The 20,517-nt window shown below is 45.7% G+C and overlaps 2 protein-coding genes across 2 annotated transcripts; both read left to right on the top strand.

The window, feature by feature from the left end:
- Window positions 1–1,387: 1,387 nt before the first annotated feature.
- On the top strand, window positions 1,388–18,104 carry LOC123447317 (endochitinase A-like). Its single transcript, XM_045123908.1, has 2 exons — window positions 1,388–2,032; window positions 17,884–18,104. Exons 1-2 carry the CDS (start codon window positions 1,422–1,424, stop codon window positions 17,885–17,887), a joined length of 615 nt encoding a protein of 204 aa, XP_044979843.1. The 5' UTR covers window positions 1,388–1,421; the 3' UTR covers window positions 17,888–18,104.
- Window positions 18,096–18,783, top strand: LOC123447318 (UDP-arabinopyranose mutase 3-like). Its single transcript, XM_045123909.1, has 2 exons — window positions 18,096–18,144; window positions 18,308–18,783. The coding sequence occupies exons 1-2, from the start codon at window positions 18,121–18,123 to the stop codon at window positions 18,653–18,655; spliced, it is 372 nt and encodes a 123-aa protein (XP_044979844.1). The 5' UTR covers window positions 18,096–18,120; the 3' UTR covers window positions 18,656–18,783.
- The last annotated feature ends 1,734 nt before the right edge of the window (window positions 18,784–20,517 follow it).

Below are 20,517 nucleotides of genomic sequence, written 5' to 3'. Positions count from 1 at the left end.
CTATATATCAATCTTCATTTCCGGACCATTCCGGAAACCCTCGTGACGTCCGTGATCTCATCCAGGACTCCGAACAACATTCGGTAACCAACCATATAACTCAAATACGCATAAAACAACGTCGAACCTTAAGTGTGCAGACCCTGCGGGTTCGAGAACTATGTAGACATGACCCGAGAGACTCCTCGGTAAATATTCAATAGCGGGACCTGGATGCCCATATTGGATCCTACATATTCTATGAAGATCTTATCGTTTGAACCTCAGTGCCAAGGATTCGTATAATCCCGTATGTCATTCCCTTTGTCCTTCGGTATGTTACTTGCCCGAGATTCGATCGTCAGTATCCGCATACCTATTTCAATCTCGTTTACCGGCAAGTCTCTTTACTCGTTCTGTAATACAAGATCCCGCAACTTACACTAAGTTACATTGCTTGCAAGGCTTGTGTGTGATGTTGTATTACCGAGTGGGCCCCGAGATACCTCTGCGTCACACGGAGTGACAAATCCCAGTCTTGATCCATACTAACTGAACTAACACCTTCGGAGATACCTGTAGAGCATCTTTATAGTCACCCAGTTACGTTGCGACGTTTGATACACACAAAGCATTCCTCCGGTGTCAGTGAGTTATATGATCTCATGGTCATAGGAATAAATACTTGACACGCAGAAAACAGTAGCAACAAAATGACACGATCAACATGCTACGTCTATTAGTTTGGGTCTAGTCCATCACGTGATTCTCCTAATGATGTGATCCAGTTATCAAGCAACAACACCTTGTTCATAATCAGAAGACACTGACTATCTTTGATCAACTGGCTAGCCAACTAGAGGCTTGCTAGGGATGGTGTTTTGTCTATGTATCCACACATGTAAATGAGTCTTCATTCAATACAATTATAGCATGGATAATAAACAATTATCTTGATACACGAATTATAATAATAACTATATTTATTATTGCCTCTAGGGCATAATTCCAACAGGCACTTCACACTACTAGGAAAAGGGCTATAGATGATATAGACACTAATGGCGCACCAGACAAGTAGTGCGCCACTACTATATAGCAGTGGCGCACCATGTGCAGGTGTGCCATTAGTGTGATAGACACTAATGGCGCACCACACACTCGGTGCGCCACTACTATATTATTTAGCAAAACTACTAATGACGCACCACCAGCTGGTGCGCCATTAGTAACCAGGGTTACTAATGGCGCATTTGTAGGTGGTGCGCCACTACTATATTTTTTTTACAAAACTACTAATGACGCACCACCAGCTGGTGCGCCATTAGTAACCAGGGTTACTAATAGCACATTTGTAGGTGGTGCGCCACTACTATAATTTTTTTTACAAAACTACTAATAGCACACCAGGGCAGAGTGCGCCATTACTAGTTTAACTAGTAATGGCGCAACGACTACCAGCATCCATTTCCTCCCCCATCTCCACCGCGACCACCTCCCCCTCCCCCTCCTCTCAATGTCGGATCGAGATCTACACGACGGCGCCTCTGCCTCTCCCACCACCTCCGCGCCTCCGCAAGACGACGTCCAGTGGGCTGAGGCCGCCTCCTCGGCCGCCCTCCGCGTCCCCCTTCCGTGCACGAGGAGAGAATAGTCTAATCGGCCCAGTGCGCCCCCACCGAAGCTCCCGCCCCGCCCGACCCCTGAAACCTAGCCGCCACGCGAAGCACCCCCGCGCCGGCGAGGCCGCCGCCCCGCAGGTACGTCCCTTCCTTTCGCTCCTCTCCATCTCTATCTCCAATCCGTCCCGTTTCCCCGATTGGCACAACTATTTAGCGTCCGCGTCCCGCGCGGGGGAGGGTTGTTGTACCGGATTGGGGGTCTCGGCCATGGGTTGCTTACGGTGGCTGCTGCGCAGGGGCCTGCGGGCCATGCTCCCGTCCAAGAGGTCGTCCGACGCCGCCGCGGCGGGGGATGAAAGCGGCCACGGAGGGGACGCCAAGAGGCCCAAGCTCGACGCAGGCCGTGGCGGGGGACGAAAGCGGTCACGGAGGTGAGTGGCCGATCCTCTCCTCTCCCCCACTTGTCTGCTCCTCTTTGCATGTCCCCCGATCTCCGTCGCGGCCCGGGGCGACACCGGTGAGGCGGGTCGCCCACTACTGCTTTTACTTTTATAGGGACGGACGGGCGGGCGGGCGGCGGCTCAAGCTGGCTGCCTCAGATCCATGGCGTGGGTGGGGTGGGGAGCAACCTAGTTGACCGAGTGATGCCACCGAATCTCGCACTCATTAGACGGCTATGCTACTTCAGTTGGTTGGTCCACCCACTGAATTGCCCCAGATGTACTAGTATAGTCATAGGTCTGGTCGAAGATGTTGGGGTACCCTGTTTTTCTGTTTTTTTTTCGTTTCTGCATGATCATGGCCGAAGCTAAAACCATGCCACCATCTGTCTGATCGATGCCGGATGCTAACTGTCTTGTGTTGTGTGCTTGCCGGTACCAGTAGTGGTGGTACTAGTATGTTCCTTCCTCAACAGCCAGTGTATGATTTGTGCCTCATCTGTACGTGTGTCAAGGCTGATTCATCGTGTGCCTCATTCAATCACACTGGCTACTGAGGAACAGGACAGATGAGGAACTGAATGCTCACAAGACAGTTGCATGCGAAATTTTAATCCACAACTAACTAGAGTTTCCTCCTTTTACGGTCTAGTACGGAAACAAAGTTGAGTAGGCACCCCTTGTTGAAATTAGAGATGGGCCTTAGGCCCATAAGACAAATTTCAGGAAAAATCTCCAAGGGCCCATGTAGGTGGTGGCATGACAAGGTGGTGGGAAGTTTAGTCCCACCCCGCTAGTGGAGGCGAAGTTGGACCCCTTTATAAGGGTCTCTCTTCCACATGCTATTGGAGAGTGAGAATAGAAGGTGCCCTCGCGCACTCCTCCTCCGCCGCCCGCCTCGCCACGCCCCGACGCGCCGCGGGTTGCGGGAATGAGCCAAGCCGAGCTCATACCTACGCGCTTGACACGGCACGATCCAAGACGTCGGATCATGGGCTATTACCCACTCGGACGTGGGTTCGGCCCACGTCTCTCCACCCATCCGCCTTTATAAGTAGGCTATCGCCTACCCTAGCCGTCACGAGAATCATATCACATCTGCCTCACGCGTTCGTTCCTTGACTGCTGCTGCCGCCGGCGACTCCGTCCCGTTTACCGCGTACACGGTCGAAGGGAGAGCAGGCCTCCGAAACCTCGCCTCTCCGGTTCCTGTACGGGAGAGGGGCGATTAGGTTTTTGGGGAGCGATCACGCGACTGCTCGCCTCCGTCCGTGCGCGTCGCCCTCGTCATCGACATGTCTTCACCGAGCGAAGCTGACCGTCTTGTCCGCGAGAAGGCCGAAGCCGAGAAGAAGGCGGCAGAGGATACTGCCGCCGCCACCGCTACTGCTACGGCCAATTGGCCAATCGGAGGGTATGATATGTTTATCTCTATCATGTTTCTGTCTGCACTAGTACTATTGCCTATATGCGTAGATGTTTTTGCTATATGCGTAGTACTTGCTAGTATACTCCGTGATCAGTATGTCATGAACCTAGTCAATGCCATCTTAGTAATTATTTCATGGATTAATCTACTCGAAAAATTGCCTATTTACTCAACAATCCAAAAACCTAATGTGTGTAGGAATTTTTCGAGTAATGGTTTTGCTGCTGCACTGAAACCGGATAAGTTTACCGGTACCTTTTTCAAGCGTTGGCAAACGAGAACCACCTTATGCCTCACGGCTATGAACGTGTTCTGGGTAGCCGGTGTCACTCCTACGGAAACTATCACTCCTGAACAGGAGAAGATGTTTAAGGAGGCCACCGTTCTATTCCTTGGAGCAGTCATTAGCGTGATGAGAGATAAGCTGGTTGATGCATATTTACATATGCATGTTGCCAAGGACTTGTGGGAGGCACTCGAATCTAAATTCGGGGCCACCGATGCTGGGATTGAGATGTATGTTATGGAGCAGTTCCACGATTACAAGATGGTAGACAACCGTTCTGTATTGGAACAGGCTCATGAGATAATATGCATAGCTAAGGAACTTAAGGTTCTTAAGTGCAATTTGCCGGGCAAGTTTGTCGCGGGCTGTATAATTTCTAAGCTCCCTAATTCCTGGAGGAACTTTGCTACTACTCTGAAACATCAGAGGCGTGATTTCTCAGTAGAGGACATCATCGGCCATCTGAGTGTTGAGCAGAACTCGAGAGCAAAGGACTCCAATGGAAAAGCGGTGGAAAGCTCTTCTACTGCCAATATGGTACATCAGAGGAACATCAATTCCCACAAGCCCAAGGGAAAGAATTATGTCCAACAGAATACCGACTTCAAGAAGAAGGGAAAAGAAGCCCTTCAAGAAGAATAAGAAGGGAGATGGCTGCTATATTTGGGATACGCTAAGAATAGTGTAGGCTATAGATTTCTAGTAGTGAAATCTGAGGTACCTGACGTGAAGGTCGGTACAATAATGGAGTCAAGGGATGCTACATTATTTGAGGATATATTTCCCATGAGAGATATGCAAAGCACTTCTAGGCAGGAACCTGAGATAACACCTGAGCCTGCCATTCCTATGGAATACTATGAACAAACACATGACGAAAATCCTGAGGAGGATGACGAGGAAGCCCGTGGTAGGGGCAAGAGACAAAGGACTGCAAAGACCTTTGGTGATGATTTCTTCGTATACCTCGTGGATGATAATCCCACTTCTGTTTCAGAAGCGTATGCTTCTCGAGATGCTGATTACTGGAAAGCTGCGGTCCGTAGCGAGATAGATTCCATCATGGCTAACGGGACATGGGAAATCACTGATCGTACCTATGGTTGCAAACCATTGGGATACAAGTGGGTGTTCAGAAACAAGCTTAGGCACGATGGTACGATTGAAAAATACAAGGCTAGGCTTGTGTCCAAGGGCTATGCCCAGAAAGAAGAAGAAGATTTCTTCGATACTTAATCACCTGTGGCAAGACTGATCACCATTCGAGTACTACTCTCATTGGCGGCTTCTCATGGTCTTCTCATTCATCAAATGGACGTTAAGACGGCTTTCCTGAATGGAGAGCTAAATGAGGAAATCTATATGCAATAGAAGGTCAGGAAGGAAAGGTGTGTAAGTTGCTGAAATCTTCATATGGTATGAGACAAGCACCTAAGCAATGGCATGAGAAGTTTAATACAACTCTGGCATCTGTTAGCTTCGTTGTTAATGAAGCTGACAAATGTGTATACTATCACCATGGTGGGGGCGAAGGAGTTATATTGTGCTTGTATGTTGATGACATATTGATATTTGGAACCTACCTCAAAGTAATTGAGGAGGTCAAGTCTTTTCTGTCTCAAAACTTTGAGATGAAGGACCTTGGGATGGCTGATGTTATCTTGAACATCAAGCTGTTGAGAGATGATGAGGGTGGGATTACACTTCTGCAATCCCACTATGTTGAGAAGATTTTGAGTCGCTTTGGATATTCAGACTGCAAAATTTCACAAACACCATATAATCCTAGTGTGCTTATTCGAAAGTTTAAAGGCACAGCTATAGATCAGTTGAGATTCTCTCAAATTATCGGTTCGCTTATGTACCTAGCTAGCGCAACAAGGCCTGACATCGCGTTTGCTGTGAGCAAACTTAGCCGGTTTGTTGCAAATCCGGGCGATGTTCATTGGCGTGCTGTTGGAAGAATTATGCGCTACTTGAAAGGTACTGTCAACCACGGGCTTCACTATACGGGATTCCTATCGGTACTTGAAGGGTATAGTGATGCGAATTGGATCTCTGATGCTGATGAGATGAAGGCCACCACTGGGTATATGTTTACTCTTGGGGGTGGTGCTGTTTCCTGGAAGTCTTGCAAGAAAACGATCTTAACGAGATCGACAATGGAAGAAGAATTAACAGCATTAGACACATCTGGTGTCGAAGCAGAATTTCTTCGAGATCTTTTGATGGACTTACCTGTGGTTGAGAAGCCGGTTCCGGCTATCCTTATGAACTGCGATAATCAGACGGTTATTGTCAAAGTGAAGAGTTCAAAGGACAATATGAAGTCCAACAAACATATAAGAATGAGATTGAAGTCTGTCAGACGTTTGAGAAACTCCGAAGTGATAGCGTTGGATTACATCCAAACGGCTAAGAATCTGGCAGATCCTTTTACTAAAGGGCTATCATGTGTTGTGATAGATAGTGCATCGAGGGAGATGAGTATGAGGCCCACATGAGTTGCCATGGTAGTAACCCAACCTATATGATCGGAGATCCCGTGAAGTAGGACCTGGGAAAACAAGCCAGTGGTGAACTGAGGAGAGTAACTTTACTAACCCACTCCGTTGGAGATGTAATACTCTCGGATACTGTATGGTAGGATGACTACTGTCTTAATGTGTTCTAAGGCTTATATAGCAAGATGTTGTCCTGCAGAGCGATCTTTGGAGGAACACACCTATATGAGCTTGACTGCTGGTCAAAGTCTATGAGATTTGGGTGATCTCTAGTAAACTCATGAATAGGCCAGGAGTGTGACTAATATGCTCCACCCGAGGGGTCACCTTCGGCAGCCTAGTACTAGTAAGACTTGTGGTGAAGCTCCTTTATGCCAAACTGACAATTCAAGGCATAGTCCATTGTTCAGTTGTAAAGGAGTGTAGCTGCTTGCTCTAGGTGAAGCTCAACCATAACAGGTCTTCACTGAAATGCTGGTATATTACAACAGTGATTGGAATGAGGGAACATGATGTGCCCTTGAGATCTGGTGGGGGATTGTTGAAATTAGAGATGCGCCTTAGGCCCATAAGACAAATTTCAGGAAAAATCTCCAAGGCCCATGTAGGTGGTGGCATGACAAGTTGGTGGGAAGTTTAGTCCCACCCCGCTAGTGGAGGAGAAGTTGGACCCCTTTATAAGGGTCTCTCTTCCACATGCTATTGGAGAGTGAGAAGAGAAGGTGCCCTCGCGCACTCCTCCTCCGTCGCCCGCCTCGTCATGCCACGCCTCGTCACGACGCTCCGTGGGTTGCGGGAATGAGCCGAGCCGAGCCGAGCTCATACCTACACGCTTATTTTTGTCGGTCAGGAACGGAGAATACGTAACGGACACGGCACGATCCGAGACGTTGGATCGTGGGCTGTTACCGACTCAGACGTGGGTTTGGCCCACGTCTCTCCACCCAGCCACCTTTATAAGCAGGCTATCGCCTACCATAGCCGTCACGAGAATCAGATCACATCTGCGTCACGCGTTCGTTCCTTGACTGCTGCTGTCGCCGGCGACTCCGTCCCGTTTACCGCGTTCACGGTCGACGGGAGAGCAGGCCTCCGAAACCTCGCCTCTCCGGTTCTGTATGGGAGAGGGGCGATTAGGTTTTTGGGGAGCGATCACGCGACTGCTCGCCTCCGTCCGTCCGCGTCGCCCTCGTCATCGCCATGTCTTCACCAAGAGAAGCTGACTGTCTCGTCCGCGAGAAGGCCGAAGCCGAGAAGAAGGCGGCAGAGGATACTGCCGCCGCCACCGCTGCTACTACGGCCAATTGGCTGATCGGAGGGTATGATATGTTTATCTCTCTCCTATTTCTCTCTGCACTAATAGTATTGCCTATATGCGTAGATGTTTCTGCTATATGCGTAGTAGTTGCTAGTATACTCCGTGATTAGTAAGTCATGAACCTAGTCTATGCCATGTTAGTAATTATTTCATGGATTAATCTAGTCGGAAAATTGCCTATTTACTCAACAATCCAAAAACCTAATGTGTGTAGGAATTTTTCGAGTAATGGTTTTGCTCCTGCACTGAAACCGGATAAGTTTACCGGTACCTTTTTCAAGCGTTGGCAAACAAGAACCACCTTATGGCTCACGACTATGAACTTGTTTTGGGTAGCCGGTGTCACTCCTACGAAAACTATCACTGCTGAACAGGAGAAGATGTTTAAGGAGGCCACCGTTCTATTCCTTGGAGCAGTCATTAGCGTGATCGGAGATAAGCTGGTTGATGCATATTTACATATGCATGTTGCCAAGGACTTGTGGGAGGCGCTCGAATCTAAATTCGAGGCCACCGATGCTGGGAGTGAGATGTATGTTATGGAGCAGTTCCACGATTACAAGATGGTAGACAACCGTTCTGTATTGGAACAGGCTCATGAGATAATATGCATAGCTAAGGAACTTGAGGTTCTTAAGTGCAATTTGCCGGGCAAGTTTGTCGCGGGCTGTATAATTGCTAAGCTCCCTAATTCCTGGAGGAACTTTGCTACTACTCTGAAACATCACAGGCGTGAGTTCTCAGTAGTGGACATCATCGGCCATCTGAGTGTTGAGCAGAACTCGAGAGCAAAGGACTCCAATGGAAAAGCGGTGGACAGCTCTTCTGCTGCCAATATGGTACTTTAGAGGAACCTCAATTCCCACAAGCCCAAGGGAAAGAATTCTGTCCAACAGAATACCGACTTCAAGAAGAAGGGAAAGAAGCCCTTCAAGAAGAATAAGAAGGGAGACGGCTGCTATACTTGTGGTTCAGAGGAACATTGGGCGAACAAATGCCCAAACAAGTACAAGAAGCCGGCACAGGACTCCAAGTCTGCCAATATGATTGTGGGCAACAATGAAAGTGTTGCATCTGGGTACGGTAATTTACTTACTGTATTTACAGTTTGTCAGCCCACCGATTGGTGGGTGGACACGGGTGCAAATATTCATGTGTGTGCTGACTTACCATTGTTCTCTTCTTATCACGCCACCGGTCGCGGGTCCGTATTGATGGGGAATGGCGCGAGTGCTTCTGTTCTTGGTGTTGGCACGGTCGATCTGAAGTTTACTTCGGGAAGGATCGTGCAGCTGAAGAACGTGCAGCGTGTCCCCGCCATCAAGAAGAATCTCGTTAGTGGCTCCCTTCTGTGTAGAGAAGGGTTTAAGTTGGTATTCGAGTCTAATAAAGTAGTAGTTACGAAATACGGACTTTTCGTTGGGAAAGGTTATGAATGCGGAGGTCTGTTCCGCCTTTCTCTTGCAGATTTTTATAATAAAGTCGTGAACAATATTCATTCGAGTGTTAATTAATCTAAAGTTTGGCATTCACGTCTTTGTCACATAAGTTTCGGTGTTATGTCGCGGCTAGCAAAACTGAATTTAATCCCAACTTTCACTTTAGCCAAAGGTTCTAAGGGTCATTCGTGTGTGCAAGCAAAGCAACCTTGCAAGCCTCACAAGGTTGTAGAGGAGAGACACTTGGCACCATTAGAACTCATACATTCTGATCTTTGTGAGATGAATGGTGTGTTGACTAAAGGTGGAAAGAAATACTTCATGACATTGATAGATGATTCCACTAGATTTTGCTATGTGTATCTGTTAAATACTAAAGATGAGGCTCTACACTACTTTAAAATCTATAAGGCAGAAGTTGAGAATCAACTTGAAAAGAAAATTAAACGAGTCCGGTCTGATCGTGGTGGAGAGTACTTCTCAAACGAATTTGATTCATTTTGTGCGGAACACGGCATTATTCATGAGAGGACGCCTCCCTATTCACCCCAGTCAAACGGGGTTATCGAGCGGAAAAACCATACTCTAACTGATTTGGTTAATGCCATGTTAGATACATCGGGTTTATCCAAGGCATGGTGGGGGAGGCTATATTGACCGCATGTCATGTCCTGAATAAAGTTCCTACAAAAGATAATGAGGTCACTCCCTACGAGGAGTGGTCGAAGAGAAGGACGACTCTCTCGTACTTACGTACTTGGGGCTGCTTGGCGAAAGTCAATGTATCGATCCCCACGAAGCGTAAGCTTGGACCAAAGACTGTGGACTGCGTTAATTTGGGATACGCTAAGAATAGCGTAGGCTATAGATTTCTAGTAGTGAAATCTGATGTACCTGACGTGAAGGTCGGTACAATAATGGAGTCGAGGGATGCTACATTCTTTGAGGATATATTTCCCATGAGAGATATGCAAAGCACTTCTAGGCAGGAATCTGAGATAACTCCTGAGCCTGCCGTTCCTATGGAATACTATGAACAAACACATGATGAAAATCCTGAGGAGGATGACGAGGAAGCCCGTGGTAGGGGCAAGAGACAAAGGACTGCAAAGACCTTTGGTGATGATTTCTTCGTATACCTCGTGGATGATAATCCCACTTCTATTTCAGAAGCGTATGCTTCTCCAGATGCTGATTACTGGAAAGCTGCGGTCCGTAGCGAGATGGATTCCATCATGGCTAACGGGACATGGGAAATCACTGATCGTCCCTATGGTTTCAAACCATTGGGATGCAAGTGGGTGTTCAAAAAGAAGCTTAGGCCTGATGGTACAATTGAAAAATACAAGGCTAGGCTTGTGGCCAAGGGCTATGCCCAGAAAGAAGAAGAATATTTCTTCGATACTTAATCACCTGTGGCTAGACTGACCACCATTCGAGTACTACTCTCATTGGCGGCTTCTCATGGTCTTCTCGTTCATCAAATGGACGTTAAGACGGCTTTCCTGAATGGAGAGCTAAATGAGGAAATCTATATGCAACAGCCAGATGGCTTTGTGATAGAAGGTCAGGAAGGAAAGGTGTGTAAGTTGCTGAAATTTTTATATGGTCTGAGACAAGCACCTAAGCAATGGCATGAGAAGTTTAATACAACTCTGACATCTGTTGGCTTTGTTGTTAAGGAAGCTGACAAATGTGTATACTATCGCCATGGTGGGGGCGAAGGAGTTATATTGTGCTTGTATGTTGATGGCATACTGATATTTGGAACCAACCTCAAAGTAATTGAGGAGGTCAAGTCTTTTCTGTCTCAAAACTTTGAGATGAAGGACCCTGGGATGGCTGATGTTATCTTGAACATCAAGCTGTTGAGAGATGACGAGGGTGGGATTACACTTCTGCAATCCCACTATGTTGAGAAGATTTTGAGTCACTTTGGATATTCAGACTGCAAAATTTCTCAAACACCATATGATCCTAGTGTGCTTATTCGAAAGTTTAAAGGCACAGCTATAGATCAATTGAGATTCTCTCAAATTATCGGTTCGCTTATGTACCTAGCTAGCGCAACAAGGCCTGACATCGCGTTTGCTGTGAGCAAACTTAGCCGGTTTGTTGCAAATCCGGGCGATGTTCATTGGCGTGTTGTTGAAAGAATTTTGCGCTACTTGAAAGGTATTGTCAACCACGGGCTTCACTATACGGGATTCCCATCGGTACTTGAAGGGTATAGTGATGCGAATTGGATCTCTGATGCTGATGAGATAAAGGCCACCACTGGGTATATGTTTACTCTTGGGGGTGGAGTTGTTTCCTGGAAGTCTTGCAAGCAAACGATCTTAACGAGATGGACAATGGAAGCAGAATTAACAGCATTAGACACATCTGGTGTCGAAGTAGAATTTCTTCGAAATCTTTTGATGGACTTACCTGTGGTTGAGAAGCCGGTTCCGGCTATCCTTATGAACTGCGATAATGAGACGGTTATTGTCAAAGTGAAGAGTTCAAACGACAATATGAAGTCCAACAAACATATAAGAATGAGATTGAAGTCTGTCAGACGTTTGAGAAACTCCGGAGTGATAGCGTTGGATTACATCCAAACGGCTAAGAATCTGGCAGATCCCTTTACTAAAGGGCTATCACGTGTTGTGATAGATAGTGCATCGAGGGAGATGGGTATGAGACCCACATGAGTTGCCATGGTAGTAACCCAACCTATATGATCGGAGATCCCGTGTAGTAGGACCTGGGAAAACAAGCCACTGGTGAACTGAGGAGAGTAACTTTACTAACCCACTCCGTTGGAGATGCAATACTCTCGGATATTGTATGGTAGGATGACTACTGTCTTAATGTGTTCTAAGGCTTATATAGCAAGATGTTGTCCTGCAGAGCGATCTTTGGAGGAACACACCTATATGAGCTTGATTGCTGGTCACAGTCTATGAGATTTGGGTGATCTCTAGTAAACTCATGAATAGGCCAGGAGTGTGACTAATATGCTCCGCCCGAGGGGTCACCTTCGGCAGCCTAGTACTAGTAAGACTTGTGGTGAAGCTCCTTTACGCCAAACTGACAATTCAAGGCATAGTCCATTGTTCAGTTGTAAAGGAGTGTAGCTGCTTGCTCTAGGTGAAGCTCAACCATAACAGGTCTTCACTGAAATGCTGGTATATTAAAACAGTGATTGGAACGAGGGAACATGATGTGCCCTTGAGATCTGGTGGGGGATTGTTGAAATTAGAGATGGGCCTTAGGCCCATAAGACAAATTTCAGGAAAAATCTCCAAGGGCCCATGTAGGTGGTGGCATGACAAGGTGGTGGGAAGTTTAGTCCCACCCCGCTAGTGGAGGAGAAGTTGGACCCCTTTATAAGGGTCTCTCTTCCACATGCTATTGGAGAGTGAGAAGAGAAGGTGCCGTCGCGCAATCCTCCTCCGCCGCCCGCCTCGCCACGCCACGCCTCGTCACGACGCGCCACGGGTTGCGGGAACGAGCCGAGCCGAGCCCATACCTACGCGCTTATTTTTGCCGGTCAGGAACGGAGAATACGTAACGGACACGGCACGATCTGAGAGGTCGGATCGTGGGCTGTTACCGACTCGGACGTGGGTTCGTCCCACGTCTCCCCACCCAACCGCCTTTATAAGCAGGCTATCGCCTACCCTAGCCGTCACGAGAATCAGATCACATCTGCCTCACGAGTTTGTTCCTTGACTGCTGCTGCCGCCGGCGACTCCGTCCCGTTTACCGCATACACGGTCGACGGGAGAGCAGGCCTCCGAAACCTCGCCTCTCCGGTTCCTGTACGGGAGAGGGGCGATTAGGTTTTTGGGGAGCGATCACGCGACTGCTCGCCTCCGTCCGTCCGCGTCGCCCTCGTCATCGCCATGTCTTCACCAAGCGAAGCTAACCGTCTCGTCCGCGAGAAGGCCGAAGCCGAGAAGAAGGCGGCAGAGGATACTGCCGCCGCCACCGCTGCTGCTACGGCCAATTGGCCGATCGGAGGGTATGATATGTTTATCTCTCTCCTGTTTCTGTGTGCACTAGTAGTATTGCCTATATGCGTAGATGTTTCTGCTATATGCGTAGTACTTGCTAGTATACTCCGTGATCAGTATGTCATGAACCTAGTCAATGCCATGTTAGTAATTATTTCATGGATTAATCTACTCGGAAAATTGCCTATTTACTCAACAATCCAAAAACCTAATGTGTGTAGGAATTTTTCGAGTAATGGTTTTGCTCCTGCACTGAAACCGAATAAGTTTACCGGTACCTTTTTCAAGCGTTGGCAAACGAGAACCACCTTATGGCTCACGGCTATGAACGTGTTCTGGGTAGCCGGTGTCACTCCTACGGAAACTATCACTCCTGAATAGGAGAAGATGTTTAAGGAGGCCACCGTTCTATTCCTTGGAGCAGTCATTAGCGTGATCGGAGATAAGCTGGTTGATGCATATTTACATATGCATGTTGCCAAGGACTTGTGGGAGGCGCTCGAATCTAAATTCGGGGCCACCGATGCTGGGAGTGAGATGTATGTTATGGAGCAGTTCCACGATTACAAGATGGTAGACAACCGTTCTGTATTGGAACAGGCTCATGAGATAATATGCATAGGTAAGGGACTTTAGGTTCTTAAGTGCAATTTGCCGAGCAAGTTTGTCGCGGGCTCTATTATTGCTAAGCTCCCTAATTCCTGGAGGAACTTTGCTACTACTCTGAAACATCAGAGGCATGAGTTCTCAGTAGAGGACATCATCGGCCATATGAGTGTTGAGCAGAACTCGAGAGCAAAGGACTCCAATGGAAAAGCGGTGGAAAGCTCTTCTGCTGCCAATATGGTACATCAGAGGAACCTCAATTCCCACAAGCCCAAGGGAAAGAATTCTGTCCAACAGAATACCGACTTCAAGAAGAAGGGAAAGAAGCCCTTCAAGAAGAATAAGAAGGGAGATGGATGCTATACTTGTGGTTCAGAGGAACATTGGGCGAACAAATGCCCAAACAAGTACAAGAAGCCGGCGCACGACTCCAAGTCTGCCAATATGATTGTGGGCAACAATGAAAGTGGTGCATCAGGGTACGGTAATTTACTTACTGTATTTACAATTTGTCAGTCCACCGATTGGTGGGTGGACACGGTGCAAATATTCATGTGTGTGCTGACTTATCATTGTTCTCTTCTTATCACGACACCGGTCGCGGGTCCGTATTGATGGGGAATGGCGCGAGTGCTTCTGTTCCTGGTGTTGGCACGGTCGATCTGAAGTTTACTTCGGGAAGGATCATGCAGCTGAAGAACGTGCAGCATGTCCCCGTCGTCAAGAAGAATCTCGTTAGTGGCTCCCTTCTGTGTAGAGAAGGGTTTAAGTTGGTATTCGAGTCTAATAAAGTAGTAGTTACGAAATATGGACTTTTCGTTGGAAAAGGTTATGAATGCGGAGGTCTGTTCCGCCTTTCTCTTGGAGATTTTTGTAATAAAGTCGTGAAGAATATTCATTCAAGTGTTAATTAATCTAAAGTTTGGCATTCACATCTTTGTCACATAAGTTTCGGTGTTATGTCGCGGCTAGCAAAACTGAATTTAATCCCAACTTTCACTTTAGCCAAAGGTTCTAAGTGTCATTCGTGTGTGCAAGCAAAGCAACCTCGCAAGCCTCACAAGGCTGCAGAGGAGAGACACTTGGCACCATTAGAACTCATACATTCTGATCTTTGTGAGATGAATGGTGTGTTGACTAAAGGTGGAAAGAAATACTTCATGACATTGATAGATGATTCCACTAGATTTTGCTATGTGTATCTGTTAAATACTAAAGATGAGGCTCTACACTACTTTAAAATCTATAAGGTTGAAGTTGAGAATCAACTTGAAAAGAAAATTAAACGAGTCCGGTCTAATCGTGGTGGAGAGTACTTCTCAAACGAATTTGATTCATTTTGTGCGGAACACGGCATTATTCATGAGAGGACGCCTCCCTATTCACCCCAGTCAAACGGGGTTGCCGAGCGGAAAAACCGTAGTCTAACTGATTTGGTTAACACCATGTTAGATACATCGCGTTTATCCAAGGCATGGTGGGGGGAGGCTATATTGACCGCGTGTCATGTCCTGAATAAAGTTCCTACAAAAGATAATGAGGTCACTCCCTACGAGGAGTGGTCGAAGAGAAGGACGACACTCTCGTACTTACATACTTGGGGCTGCTTGGCGAAAGTCAATGTACCGATCCCAAAGAAGCGTAAGCTTGGACCAAAGACTGTGGACTGCGTTAATTTGGGATACACTAAGAATAGCGTAGGCTATAGATTTCTAGTAGTGAAATCTGAGGTACCTGACGTGAAGGTCGGTACAATAATGGAGTCGAGGGATGCTACATTCTTTGAGGATATATTTCCCATGAGAGATATGCAAAGCACTTCGAGACAGGAATCTGAGATAACTCCTGAGCCTGCCATTCCTATGGAATACTATGAACAAACACATGATGAAAATCCTGAGGAGGATGACGAGGAAGCCCATGGTAGGGGCAAGAGACAAAGGACTGCAAAGACCTTTGGTGATGATTTCTTCGTATACCTCGTGGATGATAATCCCACTTCTATTTCAGAAGCGTATGCTTCTCCAGATGCTGATTACTGGAAAGCTGCGGTCCGTAGCGAGATGGATTCCATCATGGCTAACGGGACATGGGAAATCACTGATCGTCCCTATGGTTGCAAACCATTGGGATGCAAGTGGGTGTTCAAAAAGAAGCTTAGGCCCGATGGTGCGATTGAAAAATACAAGGCTAGGCTTGTGGCCAAGGGCTATGCCCAGAAAGAAGAAGAAGATTTCTTCGATACTTATTCACCTATGGCTAGACTGACCACCATTCGAGTACTACTCTCATTGGCGGCTTCTCATGGTCTTCTCGTTCATCAAATGGACGTTAAGACGGCTTTCCTGAATGGAGAGCTAAATGAGGAAATCTATATGCAACATCCAGATGGCTTTGTGATAGAAGGTCAGGAAGGAAAGGTGTGTAAGTTGCTGAAATCTTTATATGGTATGAGACAAGCACCTAAGCAATGGCATGAGAAGTTTAATACAACTCTGGCATCTGTTGGCTTCGTTGTTAATGAAGCTGACAAATGTGTATACTATCACCATGGTGGGGGCGAAGGAGTTATATTGTGCTTGTATGTTGATGACATATTGATATTTGGAACCAACCTCAAAGTAATTGAGGACGTCAAGTCTTTTCTGTCTCAAAACTTTGAGATGAAGGACCTTGGGATGGCTGATGTTATCTTGAACATCAAGCTGTTGAGAGATTATGAGGGTGGGATTACACTTCTGCAATCCCACTATGTTGAGAAGATTTTGAGTTGCTTTGGATATTCAGACTGCAAAATTTCTCAAACACCATATGATCCTAGTGTGCTTATTCGAAAGTTTAAAGGCACAGCTACAGATCAGTTGAGATTCTCTCAAATTATCGGTTCGCTTATGTACCTAGCTAGCGCAACAAGGCCTGACATCGCGTTTGCTGTGAGCAAACTTAGCCGGTTTGTTGCAAATCCGGGCGATGTTCATTGGCGTGTTGTTGAAAGAATTTTGCGCTACTTGAAAGGTATTGTCAACCACGGGCTTCACTATACGGGATTCCCATCGGTACTTGAAGGGTATAGTGATGCGAATTGGATCTCTGATGCTGATGAGATAAAGGCCACCACTGGGTATATGTTTACTCTTGGGGGTGGAGTTGTTTCCTGGAAGTCTTGCAAGCAAACGATCTTAACGAGATGGACAATGGAAGCAGAATTAACAGCATTAGACACATCTGGTGTCGAAGTAGAATTTCTTCGAAATCTTTTGATGGACTTACCTGTGGTTGAGAAGCCGGTTCCGGCTATCCTTATGAACTGCGATAATGAGACGGTTATTGTCAAAGTGAAGAGTTCAAACGACAATATGAAGTCCAACAAACATATAAGAATGAGATTGAAGTCTGTCAGACGTTTGAGAAACTCCGGAGTGATAGCGTTGGATTACATCCAAACGGCTAAGAATCTGGCAGATCCCTTTACTAAAGGGCTATCACGTTTTGTGATAGATAGTGCATCGAGGGAGATGGGTATGAGACCCACATGAGTTGCCATGCGTAGATGTTTCTGCTATATGCGTAGTACTTGCTAGTATACTCCGTGATCAGTATGTCATGAACCTAGTCAATGCCATGTTAGTAATTATTTCATGGATTAATCTACTCAGAAAATTGCCTATTTACTCAACACCGTGAGGTGATTGAGCATTACATCCACTACTGATTGCATCTACTCTAACTGACACTTGTAACCCCGCATTCAGTTATCCACTTGCCACTGTCTGGATAACTTTTCTAAAACCTCTGTTAGAGATACTGGTTTGAAATTGCTGAAAGGTTTTAACCCACAGTGTAGCAAACCCACAACAGGAATTTTGAGGAGCACCAGGGATCCCCTAAGTGAAATCAGTCCATCGGGGAATGACTATTTGGCATATATCCATTTCTCCTGTATATGTAGTTCAATTATCTTGCCTTGCACAAGTGCGTGTCGCACTTAAGTATGGATGAAAATACCTTGGCTAAAATTTCATTCCAAAACAAAAAAATTCAGGCTACAGAACATGAATATGAAAGAGAAAAGCTAAAAGAGAGGATAGCCAAATTATATGGTGGTGTTGCTGTCATTCAGGTACATCCGATGTACCACGCTGAGATATCTATTGATGTACTAGGCAACAATTCCAGAAATACACCCAGTAGTGCACTTTTTAGATTGCATTATTAGCAGAATATAATAGATATAACATAATACTCTTGGTTTGTAGGTAGGAGCACAGACTGAAACCGAGCTAAAGGAAAAGAAACTGAGGGTCGAAGACGCGCTGAATGCAACAAAGGTAAATGTTTTCTCCCGGTTTAATTCCAGTTGATTTTTAAGCTTGATGCTTATGCACAGAAAGGAGACTAAAACCACCAGGGCGGTTGTCGAGGGAAGAAGGTAAATTTTAAGTTACAACGAATATAAACCCGTTGATGGCCAGCCTATTGGTCGCTACGATGATATGTGGGCTGGATGGTGCACCAAGGTACATTCTGTCATTCTCTTCAAAATTGCATCAATGATATGTCTGTGAATGAAATTTGAACCTGTTGGTTGCCAGTTATGTCTAGTGTATTGCGAATGTTACAAATTGCATCTAGCTTGTTTCCAATTCTTTGTACTGAATTATCATTTCTCTGTGGACACAGGTGATTACTGATCATTTGAGCCTGGGTATTAAGACTGGTATGCCCTACATCTGGCACAGCAAAGCAAGCAACCCGTTTGTGAACCTAAAGAAGGAATACAACGGCATCTTCTCGCTGGAGGAGCTGATCCCCTTCTTCCAGTCTGTGACCCTCTCAAAGGAGGGCACCACTGTCCAGAAGTGTTACCTTGAGCTGGCCAAGCAAGTGAAGGTGAAGCTCGGCAAGGTGGATGGCTACTTCAACAAGCTTGCTGATGCCATGGTCACATGGATCGAGGCCTGGGACGAGCTTAACCCACCAAAGGGTGCAATCACCACCACAAACGGCCCTGCTCTGAAGAGCAAGTGAGAGGCAGTAGCATACATATATAGTTCGCTTGTTCATGTGAGCTACCCACACTGAAATACTCGTGTTTTGGTTAGTGTTGATGAACTGAGAAATATCACTTCGTTGTAACTTAAAATTTACCTTCTTCCCTCGACAACCACCCTGGTGGTTTTAGTCTCCTTTCTGTGCATAAGCATCAAGCTCAAACAAAAATTAACTGGGTTTTGCGCAAACAGGTGGTGAGGTGTTGCTTGGAACATGCTGCATCGGTGGCAAAAACTTTCATCACCTGTGACGTTGTTGTCGTCGACATAAGGGTGCCTAAGTGCACTCCTGTTGTGAACCCGATGTGCGGTTCAGGTATATGGAGACAATCTGCTCATCATCGTCTGCTATTTCTTACTCAAGAATCAATATGGCCTTACTAACTTTAAAAAAATACAGGTTATGGATTCTGATTTACGAGAAGAGCTATGCTTTCCTGTTCCCTCGGCAGCATGCTATATCAAAGGCAGAACTACTGTTACGTTTTCAGAAATAAATTTGTTACTTGCTGCTGTGGCGAGTCAAAGGCACAGTGAACATTTCGTTTTATAGTCCTAAAAGTGAATGAGGATTAGTTGCATGGAATATTGTACCTATATAATATTCACGCTTTTTTTCCTTTCGAGCATTTGTTCCTTTACCGAGCGTAGGCTTGTGGTAATGATGTTGTTCCATATGTGGATAAAAGACATAACCTATAACCATATGAGATAAAAGACAAGTGATAGGTTTCATATGGTACTAGAAATATTTTTAATACGCATATGAGATTTTAACAACTTGATCTGGTTCCACTTTCTTGACAAATTTGTGCAAAATGTTTTCAGGTACTCAACCTATTGATGCACATGGACATGATGACTCTCTAGCATGGGTGTGTTTGGTTTCAGGATGAGGTGGAATCGGACGGGTTGGTTCCATCCCTAGCAGCCGTTCTCGTGTTTAGTTGGCTTAGGAATCGGAATTGGGTCATCCGCATGCAGGGAATATTCCCTCCAGATGCTTCACCAAGTGATTCCACCGATTTGGAGGAATCGACTCGTTATTCGTCTGAGAAAGCAAAGAAACAAAGAAATACCAAGCAATTCTCACCGCGTTCACCCCCGCACCCGAACAAAAGTTTTCGTGGTTATTTTTTTGTGGTTATTTTTTCGTGGTTATTTTTTCTCGTTTTCGTGATTAATTTTTTTCGTGGTTATTTTTTCATTTTCGTGATTATTTTTCGTAAATATTTGATATGTACTCAGGATCATATATTTTTATTTGCATGTGTTGAAAATAAAAGAAAAATGTTGCTGAAAATTTAAATTATAGGCTTGTTAAATGCAAATAACTCTATTTGTTCAGATATGTAATCTCACCATTTATATCGAAGAGGTGAGTGGTATCAGATTCTTCTCATTTCATCTCTCCAACTAAACACCGGGACGGAACCAACCCATGACTTTTTTTATCATCAACTGAACACAAGGATGGAACCAACCCATGACTTCGGGACGGAACCATGACATTCCATGACTTTCGGTCCTCAAACCAAACACACCCTTATGGACCAACCAACTTGTAATCATGGACCTTATTGTCTTGTAGACCATTTGGTGTTTCGAGTGTTTTGGAGCTTGCACTTTGTGCATGTAGATACAAACTTGTGTGTTCTGGACCATCTGAAGTCTCTCATAGTAACAAATAGTCCTCATCTTTTTGTGACTTGTGTGTTCTAGATGATTGTTAAGATGGTCAAAACTATGCTTCCTCTAGGTTAATTTGTTTGTCAACTTGCGTTCAATGTATGTGCATGTTTATAAACATATTTTCATTGTGGTGTAATATGTGTTTAT

Source organism: Hordeum vulgare, chromosome 4H, assembly GCF_904849725.1.
Source record: "Hordeum vulgare subsp. vulgare chromosome 4H, MorexV3_pseudomolecules_assembly, whole genome shotgun sequence".
NCBI classification, from domain to species: Eukaryota; Viridiplantae; Streptophyta; class Magnoliopsida; order Poales; family Poaceae; genus Hordeum; species Hordeum vulgare.
The sequence above is the reverse complement of the archived record's forward strand: the minus strand, read 5'-3'. Positions and strand labels throughout refer to the sequence as shown.

Bases quoted from the DNA above. Each gene is read 5' to 3' on its own strand.
- LOC123447317 (XM_045123908.1), top strand. From the start codon at position 1,422: ATGGCGCAACGACTACCAGCATCCATTTCCTCCCCCATCTCCACCGCG.
- LOC123447318 (XM_045123909.1), top strand. From the start codon at position 18,121: ATGTGGGCTGGATGGTGCACCAAG. The intron at 18,145-18,307 runs GTACATTCTGTC...CTGTGGACACAG, and splicing joins GGGCTGGATGGTGCACCAAG to GTGATTACTGATCATTTGAG.